Here is an 18,470-nt window from a genome sequence, read left to right as displayed (position 1 = left end):
ATTGAGCGCTATTACCATAAAAGGCAACATAGTCTTTCTTTATATGGAATAAAGTAGATCCGACACGTAAACGTCCGTGCGCGGATTGTGTGCGAGAACATTGTCATATTGTGACCATAATTTTTCGTATTTTTAAAAAAAAAAAGTCGTTGTGTATAAGTGAAATAAAGCGAATATGTCTGATATATGTGATTATATCGGATAACATGGTATAAATGATGAAGACTAGGTAACATGGCGGATTGATACGTGTAATCAGACGCCATGTCCATTTGTGGCACTTCAGGAAACTTTCCTGTGTAAACTTTAGTAACTGTAACTAATGTTTCTCTTTGATAGGTTATTATGGTCCGTTATTCTTGGATAATTTCTTTATCATCCTAATATCATTGCCTGTTTTCGTTCGTGCTCTTGTTTTGGAAACTTGTCCGTTCTTCCAAAGACGTGTGAGAAGTCATTCTGTCTTATGCTAACATAGTTAGCCGTGCGCGTGGCCTGAACGCTATTGCATAGACAGGAGAACTATTTATCTTATACGGGATTATAGGGTGCTTGTAAAACTTGTTTATTATTGCAAATAGTATTGTGGTGTCTTCGAGAAAATGTCTCGGAACCAGTAATGGAAGAAGGAAGAGATCAGAACTGAAGACTGTTTATCTCCAGCTCTATTGCGGGGCTTTAGCTCAGGAACATCCGCGTTAAAAGCTGCATGACAGTGGTGAGATGGAGCATCTGTCGTCCGGGAATAATCAGATCTTGAGCGGCTCGGATGCAGACTCGGACACGGCAGAGGAGGAGGAGCCGGGCTGCATGGAGAGGAGCAGCGAACAGCATCGGAGAGCAGGGCGAGAACACGGCGCCCCTGCACCGGCCACAGGTCGCGCCATGGTCGGCGGAGTAACAGGCGCTAAACCAGGCAAAAAGACCCGCGGGAGAGTCAAAATTAAAATGGAGTTCATTGACAACAAGCTGAGACGGTATACCACTTTCAGCAAAAGAAAGACTGGCATCATGAAGAAGGTGAGCTTGAGGTCTGTTAATGTTCATGTACTTTGTGTATGTAAAACTCCTCCCACAGTGGTGTCTCCTCTCTCACTCGGTAGTGTGGAGATGTTAAAACACACTGGCTGAATTGTATTTCTCTCGACTCCGGATGATAAACACGGACAAAAGAATAGTCACACAGAGTAAATCATTCTTATTACAAAACTACTTCTACTTCCTCTGAGCCAGAGGGTGTTTACGGAAGTGACGTGATTTGGACCGTGTGAGTCAAATTGTGAGTCAAAATGTGAGTCAAAAAGACACATCGACTCGAAATTCCTACTCTGGGTCGTCTAATGTTGGTTTGAGTTATGCTGCATATATAAGTGTTTGCCTGTAAAAGCAGCATGTAGACATTTTAGTTAAATCTGTAGATATTTTAGTTAAATTTGTATACTTTTAACTATTTTGAGGAGGTAAATATTTTCACGTTTTTCTCACGTTGTTATGCACACTACAAAGTGACTTTGAAAATAACTAGATGATTATCAGGTGAATGCATGAAAATATTTTTTATTTGTTTAATAAAATGGTTTATTTGATGTTTTTTTTTCATGTTTAATATCTGGAGAAGGGTCTAAGAGTGTGGTGAAGAACAATTTGTAATTACATCTATAATTGTTTTTTCAAGAGTATGAAAAAAAACAAAACTGTCAGACAGGTGGATCGTGATTGAAAAAAACAAAACAATGCAGAGAAGCCCCTGTAAATTAGGATATTACCCATGAGCCAATGTAGATGGGGCTTATGATGTCATTCTGACCTTTGAGCGGTCACTTATAGTGCAGTTCGAACAGAGCATAAAATGTCAAATGTCTTCTAAGCCTTTTTAATCCTTTTGCACCTCTAACTCTTCACCACACCTGTTATGCTCTCTGAATCATACCAATGCTAACTGTCAGTATTGATCACAGTGTTTTTATGCATTTGGTATTTATCCAAACCTGTGTGTGTGTGTGTAGGCATATGAGCTTTCCACCCTCACTGGGACTCAGGTGCTGCTGTTGGTGGCCAGTGAGACAGGTCACGTGTATACATTTGCAACACGGAAGCTGCAGCCAATGATCACGAGTGAGACAGGCAAGGCACTGATCCAAACCTGTTTAAATTCACCTGACTCTCCACGCTCCGATTCAGCTGCTGATCAGAGGATGAGTGCTACGGGCTTTGAAGAGACCGACCTCACATATCAGGTCACAGAGAGCGATGGCAGCATAGAGGAGAAGGTCCCTGTCAATAATAATATACACTATAAAAATTTTGTGGACAAATGAACAACATGCTTGTATGTGGGTCTTCTATCATTTTTTGCCAAAAAGATGGAAACTAACAATAGTCTAGTATGTGTTTGCATGCTGTAGCATTACACTTTCCCTTCACTGGAACTAAGGGGTTCAAACTTGTTTCAGTCCCTGTGCACAAACCTCATTAAGTTATGGTTTGCCAAGTTTGGATCGGAGGAATTCTAGTGTCCTGCACAGAGTCCAGACCTCAGCCCCCCCTTTGGGATGATCTAAAACACGAACTGAACCCCAGGCCACCACAACTATTGCCATTGTGGCTGAATGAACAGATCCCACAAGAGTGGTGGTTTTTACAGTAAAGTCAGGGCCGAATAAATGACTAAATCTGCCATGGAATGACCAAAAAGCACACAAGTTTTATGTTCAGGTGTCCACAAGCTTTTAATTTCTGTTCAAATCAGATTCTCTAAATGACAAAAATATTCCAGTTACTTGAAGCATATTAACTATGGTTATTGACAGTGTTCCTGTTGGTTAGTATATTTTTCTGTATTGTAAAGTGTTAAAAAATTGTGTGCCGTGCTTACTGAGTTTAAATAACCAAGGTTCTTGTGTTTTTGATTTTTCAGGAAGTTAACAAGTCTGCAGGAACTGTAATGAGCAGCAGTGTAGAGACACCCTCCACTTCCTCTGCTCAGTCAGAGAGCAGCGGAACGCTGCTTCCTACTGCCACCTGTTGGTCAGTGTCCAACGGTACGTTGGTGAAGACGTCTACCTCTGCAACTGGAGTAGTGCAGCTCCCCGCTGGATTCACGCTCTTGCCTGGTGTGTGTGTGTTTGATGTGTATATATACAGCTGGTCACAGCCAAAGTCTTTCATTAACACAATTTTCAAACAAATGATTACTTTCTTTGAATGTTATGCCGAGTTTAGTGTAATCTACTTTTTTTTTTATTGAGCAGAAGTGTTCTTAAAATAGCTGTGTAGTGTACGTCATTGCATGAGTTTTGGGTTTGCCAAATGTTACATAAGAGAATTCTTATGTCTGTTGCCAGTAATTTATGGCGTTGGAATGATTAATATGTTTGATAATGGATGATACTGTTTTATAACTTTGCTGCTCACTAGTGTGTTTGTTCTCTCTCTCTCTCAGGTACAGCAGTGTCTCAATCGACTGAGAGCAGTGAAGTGCAGAATTTTAACAGCGCAGCTGGTAATAACACTATTTCTCTCTGTGCATCCTCCATCCCCACCCATTTGCTCCATTTCTCTGTCCTGATTACTTTAATGAAGCAGTGACATGAGTCCATGATTGTGTTTGCACAAATCAGTGATTTGTTAGCATAACACCGCAAATTAGCTTGGGAACACACAACAGTGTGATACAGACGTCTTTTCCATTTCCTCTCATGCAGGAAGTCACTCTGCAGTGATGACCTCCTCAATAGCGGGACATGTTATCTGCCCGAGCGCAGTGGTGTATGCTAACTCGGCCTCTACATTAACGGATCACCCACTCACACATGATAATCGTGAGTCATTACACTCTTACAAAGACACACTCTGCTTTGTGTATAATATGATTCATATGACCAGTAGTTTGTGTATATGCATTTCAGTTTCTGGGTGTATGTTTTCAGTTCCTCAGATGTTCCTCACATCTCCTAACGGAACGGTTCAGATTCCAGTCTCTGCTGTTCCACTGCATTCGGTAATAAAGTCTTATGATGCTCTAAGTTTGTGTGTGTGGAGATAAAAATAGAAACAAATGGTTTGTGTGTTGGATTTTATATAAAATACTCTTATTATACTCTTGTGTGTTTCAGATGTTGATAAATCAACAGAACTCCAGCAGCACACACACTTTGACAGAGTTACGTGGCGTCAACTTGGACAATTCGAAATCAGAGTGATACACACTAAGTGTGTGTAATGGGACAAGTGTGTTTTCAATGCAGAACAGTATATATATTTTTAATTATGGTTTATAATAATTATGGCAACTCTTCTTCCTCTTACTGTTTCCTCAATTCAGTTACACATGTTCATACAGACTCTCACGTGCACACACTCTAATTTGTACACTGCACATTACACAGCTGTTTTTTTTAATGTTTTTAAATAAACTTCAAACCAATCTCCAAACTGTTTAGTGGGGAACATATTACTGCTTTCAGTCCGTATCTGCCCGTGCGTGTGTCTGCGTGCTCGTGCGTGTGTCTGCGTGTCTCTGTGCATTCGGGCATGTCTCTGTGCGTGCGTGTATGTGTGTCTTTCTGCGTGTCTCTCTGTGTGTTTGTGTGTGCGTCTGTCTACAGCTGTGTGAAAGATTTTACTGGAGTGTTCTAGCACTGTCATGGCAAACTGGGTTTCTTTACATCACTATCATGAACACAATGTTACACTGATAACACCAGCTTCATCACCACAGAGACACTTAACAGTTGTGTTTATGCTCCACAATATATGTCTGAACATGCTATGACACATCAGATCATCACACCTGCAGCATGGCCGAAATGTGGTCATCTGAAATCACAATGCATCTTAGTAAACGTGCGATGTGAGATGTGAGGGAGAACATGTAGAGATTTAGCTATACATCAGTGTAATTACTGTAAGTGTTACGCTCCAGGTTTGACACGTTCTACACCTTTATCTAACTATACACTTTAAGCTCTCATTTTACAGTCTACATTATAAACCCTAACTTTGCATTCAACACTTTGCACACTTTAGTGAAATTTTGAATGGTGTAGAGTTTTAATAAGATTAAAAGGCTGTAGACAATGTAAGTCTGAATGCATCGTTGAAGATTTCACTTCATGTACGGCTGTGAATGAAAAATAAAGCAGGATGTGTTTGGTGCATGTTTAATTCATCTGTGAAATTGAAACCCATGTTAAAATGAAAGCAAATCTGTTGTGTGAGGTTTGTTTCAGGAAGTCACAGTCTGCTTTTCCACAAACCAAGCTGGAAATTTTACTGGTTAAAACTAAATGCTTTCAGGCTGTAAAGAAGAAGAAAAAACATACAATCTGCTATAGTATTGGTTTAGGAATATCAGATATATTAATTTAAGTAATATAATGATCACAAGAGTGAACCTTAACTGAATAAGCAGCTGTTGGTTGTTGTTGGTTAGCATTTGTTTGTTCATGTGGACTGTAAATGAGCTCAAGGTCATTTTTCAGGTCTGATACTTAACACTATTCAGCATATTCTGATTTGTACACTACAAGACAATACACAAATGCAGCACTGACTAGAGTAGTTCCTGTATATTCTACAATACTTGTGAAGAAATACAGGAATGAACACTTAATACAATAGCAGCAATTATATGAGGTATTGCAATGAGTTGTGCAAAGCAGCAATTGACTGAATGAGCAAAACAGAATTTTTAACAGTTTGATATTGTGGTGCTGTAGACATGGGTGTATATTGGAAGAGTGTGTTTTGGTGCAGATAGGTGCAGTCCACACAGTTGTATGTATGTGTGTGTGTGTGTGTGTGTGTGTTGTACTCAATACAGTTCAGTTGTTGAGAAATCTGATGGCTTGTGGAAAGAAACTGTTACGCAGTCTGGTTGTGTGTGTGGGGACATCAACAATGCTGTTGGCTTTGCGGATGCAGCGTTTGGGGTAAATGTCCATGATAAAGGGAACAGAGACTCCAATGATCATCTTAGCTGTGCTCACTATCCGCTGCAGGGTCTTGCAATCCGAGATGGTGCAGAGAAATAAAGACAGTGATGCAGCTGCTTAGGATAGTTTTTAAAACCACATAAAACACATGATCATCGCTTCATTGTTTTTTTATTCCTTCAACAACCATTCCTACACTTAATACATCAAAGTAATCTAAAGACCTAGTTGGTGGAGCTGTGTGTGTGTGTGTGTGTGTGTGTGTGTGTGTGTGTGTGTGTGTGTGTGTGTGTGTGTGTGTGTGTGTGTGTGTGTGTGTGAGAGAGAGTGTGTGTGTGTGTGTGTGTGTGTGTGTGTGTGTGTGTGTAGGTGGAGATAAAGCGTCGGCGTGAGCGACGTAATGTCACTGTGTGTACCTTATTCTTGTGTCAAATCTATAAATGAAAAATAAATGGCTAGAATCCTTTTTTTATTATTATTTTAAAAATGTTCTCTCTGCAGTTCTAACTGGGCAATAAAATATCAATTATGAAGTAAATTTACTTTGTTCAAATAACTTAATCAGGATTTTATTAATTATAAAAATTTAAAAATGTGAATGAAATTACATTTGAAATAATCCAGACGTCCTTATCCAGATTGATCTGATTTACAAATATTATTGTGGAGAGGGAGGAATTATTTAGCCAGCAGGGGGCGCACACTCCCCTTTCCCATAGCCCTGCCCTCCAAGTAGTGATGTGAGGACAGAAGGATGATACAGAAGTACACAGAGAAAAAGGGAGAGACTTGTTCTGAAAGATAACATCATGACATTGAGAATGCAGTATCTCAGTCACTACACCCTCTCCACCAGCAGCTGATTCATCAGTTTTAATCACCATGATGGAAATATCACGTGTTCACCCGTCCATTAGACACACAAACAGCGCGTGAGTGAAGAATATACTACAACCCAATCGTCAGGGCCCATCCGAAAACGGGTGGACAAAATAACCCCAATACGAGTGTATAAACAGTGCGCAAGCGCAGTGCCTTAAGGCGTGTGTACATAGAAATTTAGCACCGGAGTCCAGACATTTGCATAGAATTAAACTCGTATTTTTATTTTCTGTCTCATAATGACCGGATAATAAACAACAGAAGATGGAAATTTGCTCAGAGGCGGACAGTGTGGAGTTAAGGTAAATAATATATATAACTATACTATAACTGAATCACATCACCGGTGTGTTCTGTTTACTTCTATGGAAATTTAAGGCCAGTGAGTATTATTAAGCACAATTCAGGTTAATAATGCTAAAATGTTTGTATCCAGGTGCTAATAAGTAAAAAAATACTAGGTGAAATAAAGCTAGCTGACGTAGCTAATGTGGCTAGCTGTCCCTGCTAGTCTGTTAGCCAGTGTTAGCATTCTGAGCTCAGTGTCAGTCTTCACATTCAGTTAAACCAATTACTATTTATTTATTATTTGGTTTATTTATTACACTGAGTATCCGTATTTATATCAACTCAAAGAGTAGAGTGGACAATAAATTAGACTGGCAGTGGGCTAATCAGGAAGCTAATGCTAACAGTTAGCACAGTAATCTAATATTGTCAGTAACCAGATTTAATTAATATTTAGCTGCGTTTATTGATTATTAAGAGCAACGGGCATTCAAATGGACCTTAAACTGGACAGATGCTATACAGGTGCATCACTTCTAAATGAACTACTGGATTATACACAACTCTGCATGCACTTGTTATTGTTTCTTGTTATTGAATTTCGAGATTTCACATGAGATTTCCCATGAGCTCTCTCTCTCTCTCTCTCTCTCTCTCTCTCTCTCTCTCTCTCTCTCACCCCCCCTTGTGCTTTTAACAGATTTTCTTTCATTAAGCATGTATCACAAAGTTTCTGCAGCAGTACAATTGATGAAGAGTTTTAACTTCCAGACCTTTAAAAGACAGACAGATAATAATAATAAAGATAATAAATAATATAAATAAATAATAAATAAAAAAATAATAAAGAGAAAGTTTGTTCTTTTGGGAGTTGTTAAATCACACGGTTTGATGGACACGTGACATTCAGTCCTGTCCTTTTGTGAGATCAACTTCTCTGATAGGTAAATAGGTGACTCACACTCCTTAACAGTAAAGTGTCCAAAATATACACTTTTATAATAGGGCATAGGAGAATGAATAGAATAGAATAGAACAGAGCATAGAAGCTTTTATTATCGCCAAATATACATTACAGCACAGTGGAATTCTTTCTTCACATACCCCATCTGAGGAGGTTGGGGTCAGAGTGCAGGGGCACTCTAATTTAATTTTAATTTATAACTGTCCTCAAACCACTGTATGTTCCATGATAACACCCTAGTGTGTGATTTTTTTAATGTAGTAGAAGTGATTTTCCGGTCCGCGTATGTGTTCTTATTACAGGCGTGAACACTGGAAGCTTCTGTCCAACCTGAAAACGACCGTGGAAGGACTTCTGTCTACAAATAATCCAAACGTGTGGTCTCGCTATGGAGGACTGCAGCGACTTCACAAAGACATGAGCAACATCCTGAGTCATGGCCTCAAACACGAACAGGTATGAATGTAACATATTTTGCACAGGAAAGTTGTCACCTTAATTCCCCTGCCTTTTTGTCTATCTTCCCATCTGTCTGTCTGACCATTTCTGTGCAGGTGTACTATAAGCAGAAGGATTACTGGCGCTTTGTGTGGTGTCTGCGATCCATCAGTCCCAAACTTGCACCTCATGTAGAACTGGTAACACACACACCCACACAGAAGCACACAAGTAACACAAATCATTATAGCTTTAACACCAGTTATAATTAAACTGTATTCTGTTTGTCTCTGTGTGTAGTTCAGTCAAATGGAGCCAGTGTTCAGCAGCAGTGTTCAGTGTGAGAGTGATAAAGCAGAGCGTTGGCTCCTTCACAGCCTGCAGAGTCACACACTCTCCATACAACTAAAACCCCTGATCACACAACACAGCACGACCCGCAAATACTATACAGGTACAAACGCAGCAGTTTTTAATTGCTGTACATAAGTAGAACTGTAAGGCAGTAAGTGTGAACTTTATAGTGTCTACAGCTCAATGAACAAAAACAAGTAACTTTTTTTTCCCCCACATGCCTGTACTTTATCAATGATGAGTGAAAAGAGCTTAAATATAGTCAAATTCATCTAGTAATACCTGTTAAAAAAATTAAAGAAGAAACTATTTCTAAACATAGAATGATCTGTCTTAATCGGCAGATAGTATCGCATATTTGAATCAGTTTTAGAAAGATGCAGAATGACCTGCCAGTAGAACGAGAAAACTGGTAATTAGACAGAAAATATCTATAAAATGTCTAGGTTTAACAATTTTATATTTGGTTTTTGATAATCTTATAGGAATCTTAACAGGAAGTTTTATATTCAGTTTTCACTTGAAATGATTTTTTGAAAAGGGATTCATGTAAAACCCACATTCAAAGTACATCCACTCTTTTCTCCCTGTAGATGAGGCGTTTCTTCTGAGCGATCTGCATGTGGCAGCCATGTTTCAGTGTTTGGAGGCGGTTGAGCAGAACGACGTACGGTTACTTGCTCTTATCAACACTACTCGCGTGAGTTTTTTTTATCATTTCACCATTCAGATCTCTCTCAGATCGCCCATTGTAGTCACTACATCGGTAGGTTACAAATCAACAGCTCAACGGTCACAAACAGGTTACATGTTCAGGCTCTGAGCATTATTTCATCAGGCTCATGTGAGATGAGAGAGCTCCTTATGCGAAAGGTAACAGTTAGATTAAGTTATCTGCTTTAATAAGGTTTCCTGGCAACTAAAACCTGAGACTGAGGAGATGCACTGCATCTTTTACTCACACTTAATCTACATCAGTCAATCTGTGTGACTACATGTCCTAAACCACACACACACACACACACAAACACACACACACACACACACACACACACACACACACACACACACACACAGCCCTGTCAGTACATTATGGGTATTCTGTGGACAGGAGCGCACTTGATTACACACATGACCTCTACGCTGGTGTACTATGCAGGGAGCAGGCTCTGGGTGTGTCTGCGTGTGTCTCCTAACAGCATGCGTCTAACTGTGTGTTCCGCAGCTGTTCCACTTGAAGGAGTGTGTTCCTGTTGATTTGCTCTCCTCTCAGCAGTGTGTCCTATCTGGAGTTTCCATACGCACACACACTCCATCCTGCTCATTCAGAGACAAGACAAATACTTTACACACCGAGAGCAGTACAGGTAAACCTCACCACAACTGTGTGACAACACTGTCAGTGAGCATGTAAATCTGATACAAATAGTGTGTGGAAAGCTGGTATTGAAATTTCTGATGTAAATTCACTGTACTCACTTAAGGTGTGTGTGTTGTGTTGGTGTACACGTATGCATTATAGATGCAGCAGTGACTATAAGTGCCACAGGGGCACCGTGGACATGTTTGAGCACTGACCAAAGCATCGTGGACCAAGTGATGACCCAGAATTCTCAGACTGGCTCCACCCAACCTGTTAACCCTGCCCCCTCAGAGGGCGGGGACTGCGATGGTGATGATGGGCCTGAGTATCTCGCCATCGGGAATCTGGGGAGGCGGAGCCGCAGAGGTTCCAGCAATTCAGCACTAAGCACAGAGACTGTTCAGAACACAGGCCATACTCACGAAGCTCCGCCCATTTCTCAAAGACGCAGCTCCTTCTCTGATATGGAAAGGGGAAAGAAACGAAGCTTCAGGGGTCATGCAAGGTCACTCTCTGATACAGGTGTCATGCAGAAACACAAACAAGGTAAGCATGAGAGAACGTATGTTATCATATGCACTCTAGCTAGTGAAGTGAACTCTATCAGAAAGTAACTAAACTGTTCCTCTCAGTCATCTCTCTCTGAGCTGCTGCATAGATTTGAGTCAGTTTTTCAAGCCTCTTCTCGTTTCTTTGAGATGGCTCTTATAAACTTTTCTTTCTGTCTGGATCAGCAGTGTCTGGGGAAAAATACATCTTATTTCTTGAAATGCTCGAGATCATGGTTTTGACCTACAGAGGTTCCTGGACAAGTTCTTGTTCTATGTTAAATTTAGTTGGTTATATTTTAAAATAAAGTACAACTGCTTTAACAGCGTTCCAACAGCAGGAAATTGTATTACTGCACTGCTGAACAGCACTAACTGCTTCCCCTGCTGGTCACATCCAGCATAACACCTATCTTTATCACTTTTTATCTCTTTCTCTCTCTTTCTCTCTCCCCGTTTGTGTGAAGGAGGGAACCAGAGGAAAATCACCATTATAATAGAGGACCCTGCTGAAGGTTTGGCAGTGCACTGGTGCTGCATTTGTCCTCCAATTTGTACATTCCTACATTTTTGATCTGTGTCTGCAAGTTTCTCTACCTCTTTTCATTTGTCTTCATTCTGATTGGCTGTGGCATGCTGTCATTCACACACATCACAGTTTAAAAGAAACGTGTGTTTTTACTTTCTTCTGCTGAGTGATTTTCATTCCTCATTCCCACCTTTTTTCTTTAATTATATCTCTTATTATTTATTTATTATTATCATTATTATTTTTGTATTTTTTCAGTAGTATTTCATCAGAGCTCCATATCTTCTAATATTTATTATTTATTTTATTTTAAAGATGTATTTACACATGTCTTATTTTTGTTTTTAACCCCACTTTGAACATTGTCACATAAATAGTTATAGATTTTTTGCATCAGTAAAAGTATAATATTGAGATCTGTGATTTTTATTGATTTATTTTTTTATTTCTCATGTCTCTTGTCACAGCTGTTTAATTTCTTTTAGTAAAGTGTGTGTGTGTGTGTGTGTGTGTGTGTGTGTGTGTGTGTGTGTGTGTGTGTGTGTGTGTGTGTGTGTGTGTTCAGAATCAGCTGTGGATGGGCAGATTGTGAGTAGTTTCGGGCCTTTCTCCCCTCACAGCAGCGACAGCAGTCACAGTTCTCTCTACATGGAGGCTGGTCAGTGTACACAAACATGCACAAAACACCACACAACTAACACTCAAAAACAAGCTGAAAAAGGTCTATGTTTAAGTGGTAGCATTTTAGAACTTGAGCTGATAGTGAACAATGGCAATCCAGGGTTTCCTGGGTCAAAATTGGTCTTCGATGTCGGTCAGCCACACACAGCAAAGAGTACCCTAGTACCCACATGATCCGTTTACCATATAAAATTAGCAGCTAGCTAGCAACAGCTTGCTTTGTGCTTTGATCTAGTTTCATCTCACTCCAGTCTAACTTTAAAGTTTAAACTAAATGATTTTGTAGGTAATTTACTACACATTGTCATAGGCCTATACATACTGTGGATTATTAAGGCTAAATTTTACTAAACACTCTTGCTAAATGGGGTAAGCACACTTACTTTCTCATTTCAGATTTGCATGTTCTTCTAAGAAGTAATGATTTGTTATACACCGATTCAGACACTGACGGGCAGAACGATTGCTTTAACCATTCATTATAATGAATCGGCTCAAAGGAGTCACGTGTTGTGTGGGAATTCTGCTTTTGCTCGTTCTCTCAGTCACTCCGTCAGTAGCCAGCTTCACTCACAAAACCCAATTACAGATCAGATAAGGGACAATTTGGTGGGACAAAAAATCATTTTGGCGGCCGCCAAAAAATTTTCAATGTAGGAAAATCCCTGCAATCACTGTGGCCTAGCTAAACACAAAAAATTCTATTCTATTCTATGTGCTAACAAAAAAGTTATGGCTTTGTGCTGTTTGTCAAGATGAGCTTGAACATTTTAAGATCAATATTTACATCTAGAATTTCACAGAAACTGACTATTCGAAAAAGGACTTCGAAAGGCCTGAAATGACAGGTAATCGATTTGTACAAACTCGCTAGATTGCTAATTGTGAGAAGTGCATCTAGATACTTAGTTACACTAATGTGGACTATAACATTTAATAAGCTTTTCAGATTCCCTGGCACTCATGTAGTTCAGTATATTAAATTAAAATGTACTTTTCTGTACCTGATACGAGGAGACAGTTGTTCTTGAACTGCAATAGTCTTTCACACACACTATCATGTGCTCACACTGAGACACACAGTCTGTCTCTGCTCATTTACAGACATAAATATAGTCTTATTTATGTCTGTACTTTTGAGAGTCACAAACAGCTGGAACCAAATTCCTTGTGTTTGTCAACACACTTGGCCAATAAACCTTATTCTGGTTCTGATTCTGATTACCTATGGGACTGCAACAGTTTACTGTTCCTGTGACATGTCTACATTTCTACTAGACATGAATTTTCAAAGAATTGTGGATTTAGACAGTGTAGTGAAATGGCATGTGCTATTTGGGGACTGTGGTGTTTTTCTCTGCAGGGGGCCATCAGTATAGTGGGTCTGATGGGTTGTTCCGGAAGCCGTCAGAGGGTCAGAGTTTGATCAGCTACCTGTCTGAGCAAGACTTTGGCAGCTGTGCAGATCTGGAGAAGGTGAACACATCTGTATTCTTTCAAGGTTTTGCTTGGCTATGTGTTTCATTTGGCAGTTTTTGTACAATTGTGTATCTCACTTGGCTGCATTTCTCACTCACTTTTTTCCCTTCCGCTGTGCTTCCTACTTGGCTGCATGTCTCATTTGGTTGCCTTATTTGGCTGTGTCTCATTTCCTTCTGCAGGAGAATGCACACTTCAGCATCTCTGAATCTCTGATTGCTGCCATTGAGCTGATGAAATGCCAGATGAGGGTAGAGGAGGCAGATGAGGATGGAGACAGTGACTCTGAGATCCAGCAGCTCAAACAGAGGATCCATCTGCGCAGACAGCAGATCCGCCGCAGCCGCTTCCAGAAGCCCGGCTCCACCCACCACAGTGAGTCTAACCCACCTTGTTACCACATCACTTTGCCTTTTTGTCTTTTATAACTGACTCTGCCCATTTGTGCCTAACTCACCTTAGAGCTTGCACTAATTCCACCCACATACAAGCCACTAGTTTAAGACTTAAAGTAATTCTGCCAAACAAATATTACTCATTTTAAAGCTTAAACCCACTTCACCCACAAACTGCTCCATTGCAAATTTCAGCTGCTTGTTTGTGTTCTCAGCTCTTCCCTCTACAGACAGTGGTGGATCATTGCAGAGTTCGAGGGATTCTCTGCTTCACACTGACTCTGGATCAGCTGATGAAGTGGAGGACCTTTTGCTAAAAGGTAGGAGTCTGTGTCGATGTGTAACTTCTAAAGCTTTAGAGCAGGGGTGTCAAACTCTGGCCCGCGGGTAATTATATTTGGCCCGCGAGATCATATCAAATGTGCATTACAGCTGGCTAGCCGCATGCTCCGCTAATACTACAAATCCCAGAATGCCTTGCCACTGTATTGACGTGTAGTCACGAACAGCAAGCGCCCCTCATTCTGTTGACAGTCGTTAACAATCATGTTACAGTCACATCGGGCAAGTTAATTCCACCCTCCACAAAAATGGCCAAACGAAAGATGGACAATAGGAGCTTTCAAGACATGTGGGAGGCAGATTATCTGTTTACGAATATAAAGGACAGACCTGTTTGTCTTGTGTGCTAATGGAGCTAACGTGTCTGTAATGAAAGAATATAACATAAGAAGACACTATGAAACGAAACATTATGAGAAGTATAAGGACCTGGACGTAAAGCGGAAGCTCCAGAAGGCAGAGGAGATGATGAAAAAAGTCTGGTTTCCCGGCAGACTATGTTCATGAAGGCAAAATCAAAAAAATGAAGCTGCTATAAAGGCTGTACAGCTTTATTGTGGCAGCAGAGACAGAAAATCTGTCCGGCCCTTTAATGAGGGAGAGTTTGTCAAAAAGTGTATGGCCAAAGTTTGCGAAAAGAACACCACTGAGGCCATCCATAAAAATTTTTAATATTTTAATATTTTAAAATATTATTATATATATATTTTTTTTGCTTTAAGTCCGGCCGACTTGCTGGTTATAAATTTGCGTTAAGGCCTACCTTTTTTTTTACTCTTCAAACAACTAATACAAAATCAATAAAAAATATTAACGGGTTCGGGCACCATAATACATTAAAAAAATTCATTAAAACAGCCCGACACCGCTTTAACTTGTCACGAAGTTCTGGAAAAACTGTGTCCAGCATCAAAATAAGGTTGCAATGATGCGCCTGAAGGCAGGGGTTGACGACCCAGTCAGTGACATCACGATATGCTAATTTGTTTAAAGTCGTAATCACCATCACCAAAATTGTACTTTTTTTTTTTTTTAACATTGAAACTTGGAAAAAAAAAATATAGACCTACCTACTGACCCTTTTTTTTAAATTTTTTTTTTACTGTTACTGCAAACCAAAATATTTAAAACTAAAAGTTTGTTTCCATATGAAAATGGTTGAACATTAAATATCAGTTGCAGTTAATTTTTCAATAAATATTCAGTTTGGCCCGTGACTATCTCAGTTTTATATTTTGGCACACTGTGAATTTGAGTTTGACACCCCTGCTTTAGAGTGTAGTGGTGATGAGTGATGCGTGTTGCTGAAAGCAGTGATGCTATTTTCAAATCTGCTGATGTTATGATATTATTGTCATTGCTGTTATCTTTTTTGCCATTATAATAATAATATTTGTTGTAGATGAAGACGTTAAACAGAGTGTAACGCTGAGCAGCAGATCCTTTATTACCTCTGAGACTCTGTAAGTATACACACAAGCGTATACGTACACACACACGCGCGTATACACACACACACACACACATTGCTCATTTAAATGATTTTTAAATAACTCCATGCTGATCTTAAACTGATCTTAAGCTGATCTTTTACTGGTCTCTTTACTTATCTGAAAGGAATTTAATACTGTTGCCAAAACTAATCTCATACTAATCCCAAATGTCTCTTCTGTTCCCCACTGCTCCCTCTATTGATCCCAATCTAATTCCATTCTGGTCCCAGACTAATCCATACTCTCTCTTTTTTCTTTCTTTCTTTCAGCTTTGTGTTGTTGATGTGCCTTAAGTTGTGATCCATGTTTAATGCATGGGTCATGCACATCAATGCCTAAGATTAGAAAATGGTCAAAAAAACTCACTCAGATTAGCACCTTGCTGTAGAGTTTACACGTAAACATCATAATGCTGTTAAAATTCTTTTTATAATGTTTGTTCAGGTCTCATTGGTTGTTGCAGTCAAATAGTGCTGAATCCGTTGCAATGGGGCTGCTGCGTCAGTTTGAAGGTCTGCAGCTTCCTGCTGCCTCTGAACTTGAGTGGCTTGTCCCTGAACATGATGCTCCTCAGAAGGTAAACAAACCCACATATATACACACATACATTTATGTGGTATGACCTTATACATGGCTCCCATTACCCTAGTACCTTGTGCAGGCATCATCACATCGGGAAACACCACACAGAGTACATTAAGGTAGACTTCTAATGCAAATGCTAATAAAAAGTATGTTTGTGTATTTGCATGTGTTTGTAGTTGCTGCCAATGCCTGACTCTGTGCCGATCTCTCCCGATGACGGCGAACACGCTGACGTGTATAAACTGCGAATCCGTGTGAGGGGGAATCTGGAGTGGGCACCTCCGCGACCTCAAATCATTTTCAACATACATAATGCCCCAAAGTAAGACACTGTAAACTGCAGTGTGCACTGAACACCATATAGAACATGCTGAGAACTCTGTAGTCCATGCTTAACCATCTGGAACACATGCTGAATATTTTGTAGTTTTTGCTTAACACTTTTGTGTACACGGAAAGCTTTGAAGAGCTGTCTGAGTGCTGTGTAGGCCACAGTAAGCACTCTGTAGGTGTTAATTTACATTTTTTTTTTAGTTTTATTGCACTGAGACAGAAATTTGTATCATGATTTTAAAAGTTCATGTGCAGTCCTATTGTGTGTTCTCTTATTTTGTTGTGTATTTGTTTGTTTAGGAGGAAAGTGTTGGTGGTGAAGCAGAATTACAGGTGTGCAGGATGTGGAACTCGAATTGACCCAGGTGACACTTTACTGGACTTCATAATACATATTATATTACTATTGTAACTAGGGATGCACCGATACCACTTTTTCTCTTCCGATCCGATTCCGATACCAGAGTTTGCCAGTATCGGCCGATTCCGATCCGATATCTGTGTTCTTTTCTACCTTTAAAACTAAAGAATGTATACAACTCGTTTAGTTAAGATTTATTTGTTTCTGGCAAAGAAATACAAAAATGCCCATTACTGGATGAAAAATGAAAACACAAGAAACCTTAAAAAATGATTAATGCAGTAGCAAACAGTACTTTTAACAGTTAGTGGTATAACAATTTAAACCATATATACTGCAATTATTCTGAAGAAAAGGCAATATTTTAAAGTGAATCTTAAATTAGAACTCTTGAAACACAATGCAAAATGTGTTAAACGGTAAACCTTGCACTCATCAAAAAAAAAGTGCAATGCAACATTGCAACAACCATGTCTAAGTATATAGATGCCACCAATGACATAAACCTGTTTCAGCATTCGCCCCGACTTTGCCGCTTACCTTCCGGGGCCACGGGCGACACACCTCCACGCCCTCTCCCCCGTCCCCCTTTGTCCTGCACCCGGTTCTCCCCCTCTCGGGAGGGCAGGTCCGGGGCGGGCGGGGACGGGGCATCCGTCAGAGTCATCTGCTTTGACGGATCATCCTTTTTCCGCTTAACTTGCATGGACTCCATGTGTTCTTTTGCATGATGCTTCTGAAGATGAAATTTGATTTAAATTTGTCGTGTTGTAATTCGAAATACTACATCCACCTCTTGAAACTTTGGCTTTGCAGACATTACAATTTGCAGTGCTACTCTGCTGAATCAAGCGTAAAATACTTCAAAATGAGCAACATGTTTAACACGCTGAGGTAAATGGAAAGGGTGCCTTCTAAACTTGCCTGTCTGTCGCAGGCTGTTGTGCAACATATTTCATATAAAATTTATTATATTTATTTTCATTAATGCAATTTAATATATAAGTGTATTTTTCTTATACGTTCAAGAAATAGTCTATGATGTTTGCTGTTCATTAATCAACCACCACGGGTATCGGATTTGGATGGGTCACGCACCACCGATACCCGATCCACTCAAAATGCTCGGATCCGATCCAAAATATAGGATCGCTACATCCCTAATTGTAACCCATATGGACACACATTGTAATAACATGACATGTTTGTGTGTTTTGTAGATTACATAAAGAGGCTGCGTTACTGTGAGTACCTTGGCCGGTATTTCTGTCAGTGTTGCCATGAGAATGCAGTTGCTGTGGTGCCAGGGCGTGTCCTGTGGAAATGGGATTTCAGTAAATACTATGTCAGTAACTTTGCCCGAGATCTGCTGGGAAAAATTGCCCAGGATCCTTTGTTCAATCTCGATGACATAAACAGTGGCTTGTACAAGAAGGTGAAGAACCTGGAGGCAGTGCGGGTACGATGGACCGAACAATTCTCATTTTATTTTTAACTTA

General features: G+C 39.9%; 2 protein-coding genes across 7 annotated transcripts in view; both read left to right on the top strand.

Moving 5' to 3' along the window:
- The first annotated feature begins 54 nt into the window (after positions 1 to 54).
- Positions 55 to 5,159, top strand: LOC113652675 (serum response factor-like). Of its 3 annotated transcripts, none has more exons than XM_027161912.2 (7): positions 55 to 1,020; positions 2,007 to 2,237; positions 2,918 to 3,113; positions 3,443 to 3,502; positions 3,705 to 3,821; positions 3,909 to 4,000; positions 4,116 to 5,159. In XM_027161912.2, the coding sequence occupies exons 1-7, from the start codon at positions 724 to 726 to the stop codon at positions 4,200 to 4,202; spliced, it is 1,080 nt and encodes a 359-aa protein (XP_027017713.1). In that variant the 5' UTR covers positions 55 to 723; the 3' UTR covers positions 4,203 to 5,159. The 3 variants fall into 3 exon arrangements, with proteins under 3 accessions (XP_027017713.1, XP_027017698.1, XP_027017706.1); XM_027161897.2 differs by having other exon boundaries at positions 64 to 1,020; positions 2,007 to 2,270; XM_027161905.2 differs by having other exon boundaries at positions 69 to 1,020; positions 2,007 to 2,270; positions 3,930 to 4,000.
- A 1,594-nt stretch (positions 5,160 to 6,753) lies between these two features.
- Positions 6,754 to 18,470, top strand: part of rubcn (rubicon autophagy regulator) — a 14,360-nt gene continuing 2,643 nt past the window's right edge. The window contains exons 1-18 of one of the 4 annotated variants that reach the window (XM_047810292.1): positions 6,754 to 7,120; positions 8,373 to 8,526; positions 8,625 to 8,708; positions 8,809 to 8,962; positions 9,456 to 9,562; positions 10,088 to 10,229; positions 10,385 to 10,771; positions 11,241 to 11,288; positions 11,868 to 11,960; positions 12,787 to 12,831; positions 13,347 to 13,459; positions 13,645 to 13,837; positions 14,073 to 14,177; positions 15,602 to 15,662; positions 16,137 to 16,269; positions 16,454 to 16,599; positions 16,911 to 16,975; positions 18,192 to 18,430. In XM_047810292.1, coding sequence (XP_047666248.1) covers positions 7,083 to 7,120; positions 8,373 to 8,526; positions 8,625 to 8,708; positions 8,809 to 8,962; positions 9,456 to 9,562; positions 10,088 to 10,229; positions 10,385 to 10,771; positions 11,241 to 11,288; positions 11,868 to 11,960; positions 12,787 to 12,831; positions 13,347 to 13,459; positions 13,645 to 13,837; positions 14,073 to 14,177; positions 15,602 to 15,662; positions 16,137 to 16,269; positions 16,454 to 16,599; positions 16,911 to 16,975; positions 18,192 to 18,430 — 2,307 coding nt within the window. In that variant the 5' untranslated portion in view covers positions 6,754 to 7,082. The remainder of the gene's footprint in view (positions 7,121 to 8,372; positions 8,527 to 8,624; positions 8,709 to 8,808; positions 8,963 to 9,455; positions 9,563 to 10,087; positions 10,230 to 10,384; positions 10,772 to 11,240; positions 11,289 to 11,867; positions 11,961 to 12,786; positions 12,832 to 13,346; positions 13,460 to 13,644; positions 13,838 to 14,072; positions 14,178 to 15,601; positions 15,663 to 16,136; positions 16,270 to 16,453; positions 16,600 to 16,910; positions 16,976 to 18,191; positions 18,431 to 18,470) is intronic. The other 3 variants (XM_047810293.1, XM_047810294.1, XM_027161858.2) reach the window with 3 other exon arrangements.

The sequence above is a fragment of the Tachysurus fulvidraco genome, chromosome 2, assembly GCF_022655615.1.
Source record: "Tachysurus fulvidraco isolate hzauxx_2018 chromosome 2, HZAU_PFXX_2.0, whole genome shotgun sequence".
Lineage (NCBI taxonomy): Eukaryota > Metazoa > Chordata > Actinopteri > Siluriformes > Bagridae > Tachysurus > Tachysurus fulvidraco.
This window is presented reverse-complemented; position numbering and strand designations above follow the sequence as displayed.